At 34.6% G+C, this 3,858-nt stretch overlaps 1 protein-coding gene across 1 annotated transcript in view; it reads right to left on the bottom strand.

The window, feature by feature from the left end:
• Positions 1-530: 530 nt before the first annotated feature.
• CRISP1 (cysteine-rich secretory protein 1) overlaps positions 531-3,858 on the bottom strand; it is a 16,716-nt gene continuing 13,388 nt past the window's right edge. The window contains exons 5-7 of the mRNA XM_010863032.1: positions 2,153-2,244; positions 1,880-1,968; positions 531-658 (exon numbers count right to left, since the gene is read on the bottom strand). Of these exons, the coding sequence (XP_010861334.1) occupies positions 531-658; positions 1,880-1,968; positions 2,153-2,244 (309 nt within the window). The remainder of the gene's footprint in view (positions 659-1,879; positions 1,969-2,152; positions 2,245-3,858) is intronic.

Here is a 3,858-nt window from a genome sequence, read left to right as displayed (position 1 = left end):
GAGATGAATTATTAGTGTATGTTAATTGTGCAGGGAAGACAAATACCAGGGAAGTTGGAGACCTGGGAAAGCAGGAGAAGAAGTTAAACAGGGAAAGACCCTCCTTTAGCACAGTTTACTGAATCAGTTATCCAATCCATTGAATCATGTCAACCTGAGAACTAGACATCACATGATTTAAATATGAGGCAGGTGTTGAACTCTTCATATTTGAATCATATTTCATTCCATATTTCATGGTTCTATCACATTTCATCAATCATATTTCACTCCAGTTTTAAGAAAGTTTAAAACAATGTTGCTTCACAATGTATCAGAACAGGAGTGAAGGGCATTGTTGTAAATATACTGATGCCCATATATGATCCATGGGATTGCAGAGAGTCAGACACAACTGGGTGACTACACTTATATATAATTAGTGAAAATTAGTATCTCAGGTGTAATTAAAACCAGTTGAAATGCATCAGAAGCTGCTGGAGCAAAGGAAGGATGATCCAACAGCACATTATAGTTGCAAATAAAAAAGGCTATTTTATCTCAGTTTGACACATACAACTAGCTTTGCAGAGTCTTTGAACTGACAGGTGGTTGCAGCCAAGACGTTGAGTTTGTGTATTACAGTTATTGTATTCATCGTAGTAGATGCAGGGGTTCGCTGAAAGGAAAGAGCAAGGTTACACCATATCGACTCAAAAGCTCATCTCTCATCTTCTTATGCATTTGTAGGTGAGTAAAAGGCTTAAGAGATGTATATTCTGTGTTATAGAGTCAATATTATTAAGTAATACTTTTTTTCTTTCTACTCTCATTTTACTTCTATGGCATTTTTCATTCCATTCTAGACATTGATTTTGTCTCTTGGATAAAAAACAAAACAAAACAAAAAAACTACCCCATTACCCTATAGCAAAGATAATTAGTAGATATTTTATCTGTCTTCAGCTACATTTATTTTCAGAAATGAGTTACTAAAGTGACAGGAAGAAGAAGAAGGAAAAGAAGGAGAAGAATGACAGAGAAATTGATAAAGGAAAAGAGATTGCATTTTTCCTTGCTTTAAAAGCAAATGAAATGGAGTGGTCAGGTGAAGGAAAATAAACCTTTTAGTCTTCCAAATCTGCAGATAAAGGATATTTTTTGGTGGGGAGGGGGGATGTTTATTATTTCTCCATAAACTTACTGAAAGTTAAGTTACAAACATATCCCCATGGACTAGTAAATTATGCCTGAAGAAAACTTCAAAAAAAGATACTTTTGTTACCTATGGAAATGAACATGGAATTGGAACCCATTTAGTTAATACTACGTTTTAGGTAAGATTTGCTTAAGAAATAAAAAGATGTACAGTGAATAGTATGATCATCAGCTCATGTCTTCCAATGTGTCCATGGAAACTTAAAAGTATAAGGATCACTCAGTAAAAAATTACTACCTGTTCTGATAAGTGGACAGGCAGGTAGAGGGGTTATGGCCAAAGAGCAACCTGAGAACCCTGGTAACCTGAAAGCAAGATGTCTAACTTAAGGGCTGCAATAACAGAGCCAAGAAACTTTTTATATAAAGAGCAGAAAAAAGATTATATTAACATCTTATCCAAGATGCCCTTATTATAGGGTGAGAACTTTAAGTTTTAGGGTGGAAAGTTGAGTTTAGACATGAATGTTCTAATTTCCAATCCAATAGATTTAATCATTGGTCTTCTGGGTCACTTTGGGAGTGGGGGAAGGGAAATCAGATAATGTTAATTATTCCTTTGGGATGATTGAGAAAAGAGTAATATTATAGAAAATTGTAATATTATTAAACATTTGATTTTAATGACCCATGGCTCCTAGATCAATGATCAATATTAAGCACACTGAGATGTAAAACTTACTACATAGTTTATCTTCACAGTTATTTGGACAGTCTCCACATGGACTTCCCTTATTATAAGGTACATTCTTCTTGTCAGGATCATTTCCCCTTAAAAAAGAACAAAGGAAAAAGTGGTCTAATAAAATTCCTTTTTGAAAAATGCAAATAAAATTTTCCTCACTCTTGAAAATCAGTTAAAATAATTTAAAACAAATGATTTTTGAGAAACTAGATGAGGTAAGGGAAATGTATTTCTAAAAGTTAGGTGAAACTAAAGCTGTATAATACATACTCATGACAATAGTGACAAATGTAGAGATAGTGAATTCCTTTATGACACGATGACATGCCACAGCCAATAAGATAAGAAGTGGCCCAAACAACCTGTAAAGATAAGATTATTATATTAATAATTTGGTGTTTTGTTACATGATTACAATATGAATATTGTTATCCATGATTGAAAATAAACAAAATTACTAGAGCTAATCAATGAATATAGTAAAGTTGCAGGATATAAAATCAACACACAGAAATCCCTTGCATTCCTATACACTAATAATGAGAAAATAGAGAAATTAAGGAAACAATTCCATTCACCATTGCAACGAAAAGAATAAAATACTTAGGAATATATCTACCTAAATAAACTAAAGACCTATATATATAAAACTATAAAACACTGATGAAAGAAATCAAAGAGGACACTAATAGATGGAGAAATATACTGTGTTCATGGATCAGAAGAATCAATATAGTGAAAATGAGTATACTACCCAAAGCAATCTATAGATTCAAGGCAATCCCTATCAAACTACCAATGGTATTTTTCACAGAGCTAGAACAAATAATTTCACAATTTGTATGGAAATACAAAAAACCTCGAATAGCCAAAGCAATCTTGAGAAAGAAGAATGGAACTGGAGGAATCAACCTGCCTGACTTTAGGCTCTACTACAAAGCCACAGTTATCAAGACAGTATGGTACTGGCACAAAGACAGAAATATAGATCAATGGAACAAAATAGAAAGCCTAGAGATAAACCCACATACCTATGGACACCTTATCTTTGACAAAGGAGGCAAGAATATACAGTGGAGAAAAGACAATCTCTTTAACAAGTGGTGCTGGGAAAACTGGTCAACCAGTTGTAACAGAATGAAACTAGAACACTTTCTAACATCATACACAAAAATAAACTCAAAATGGATTAAAGATCTAAACATAAGACCAGAAACTATAAAACTCTTAGAGGAGAACATAGGCAAAACACTCTCCGACATACATCACAGCAGGATCCTCTATGACCCACCTCCCAGAATATTGGAAATAAAAGCAAAAATAAATGGGATCTAATTAAACTTAAAAGCTTCTGCACAACAAAGGAAACTATAAGCAAGGTGAAAAGACAGCCTTCAGAATGGGATAAAATAATAGCAGATGAAGCAACTGACAAAGAACTAATCTCAAAAATATACAAGCAACTCCTGCAGCTCAATTCCAGAAAAATAAACGATCCAATCAAAAAATGGGCCAAAGAACTAAATAGACATTTCTCCAAAGAAGACATACAGATGGCTAACAAACACATGAAAAGATGCTCAACATCACTCATTATCAGAGAAATGCAAATCAAAACCACTATGAGGTACCATTTCACACCAGTCAGAATGGCTGTGATCCAAAAGTCTACAAGCAATAAATGCTGGAGAGGGTGTGGGGAAAAGGGAACCCTCTTACACTGTTGGTAGGAATGCAAACTAGTACAGCCACTATGGAGAACAGTGTGGAGATTCCTTAAAAAACTGGAAATAGAACTGCCTTATGATCCAGCAATCCCACTGCTGGGCATGCACACTGAGGAAACCAGAAGGGAAAGAGACACGTGTACCCCAATGTTCATCGCAGCACTGTTTATAATAGCCAGGACATGGAAGCAACCTAGATGTCCATCAGCAGATGAATGGATAAGAAAGCTGTGGTACATATACGCAATG

Source organism: Bison bison, unplaced genomic scaffold (assembly GCF_000754665.1).
Source record: "Bison bison bison isolate TAMUID 2011002044 unplaced genomic scaffold, Bison_UMD1.0 scf7180017864487, whole genome shotgun sequence".
In the NCBI taxonomy this organism is placed as follows: Eukaryota; Metazoa; Chordata; class Mammalia; order Artiodactyla; family Bovidae; genus Bison; species Bison bison.
This window is presented reverse-complemented; position numbering and strand designations above follow the sequence as displayed.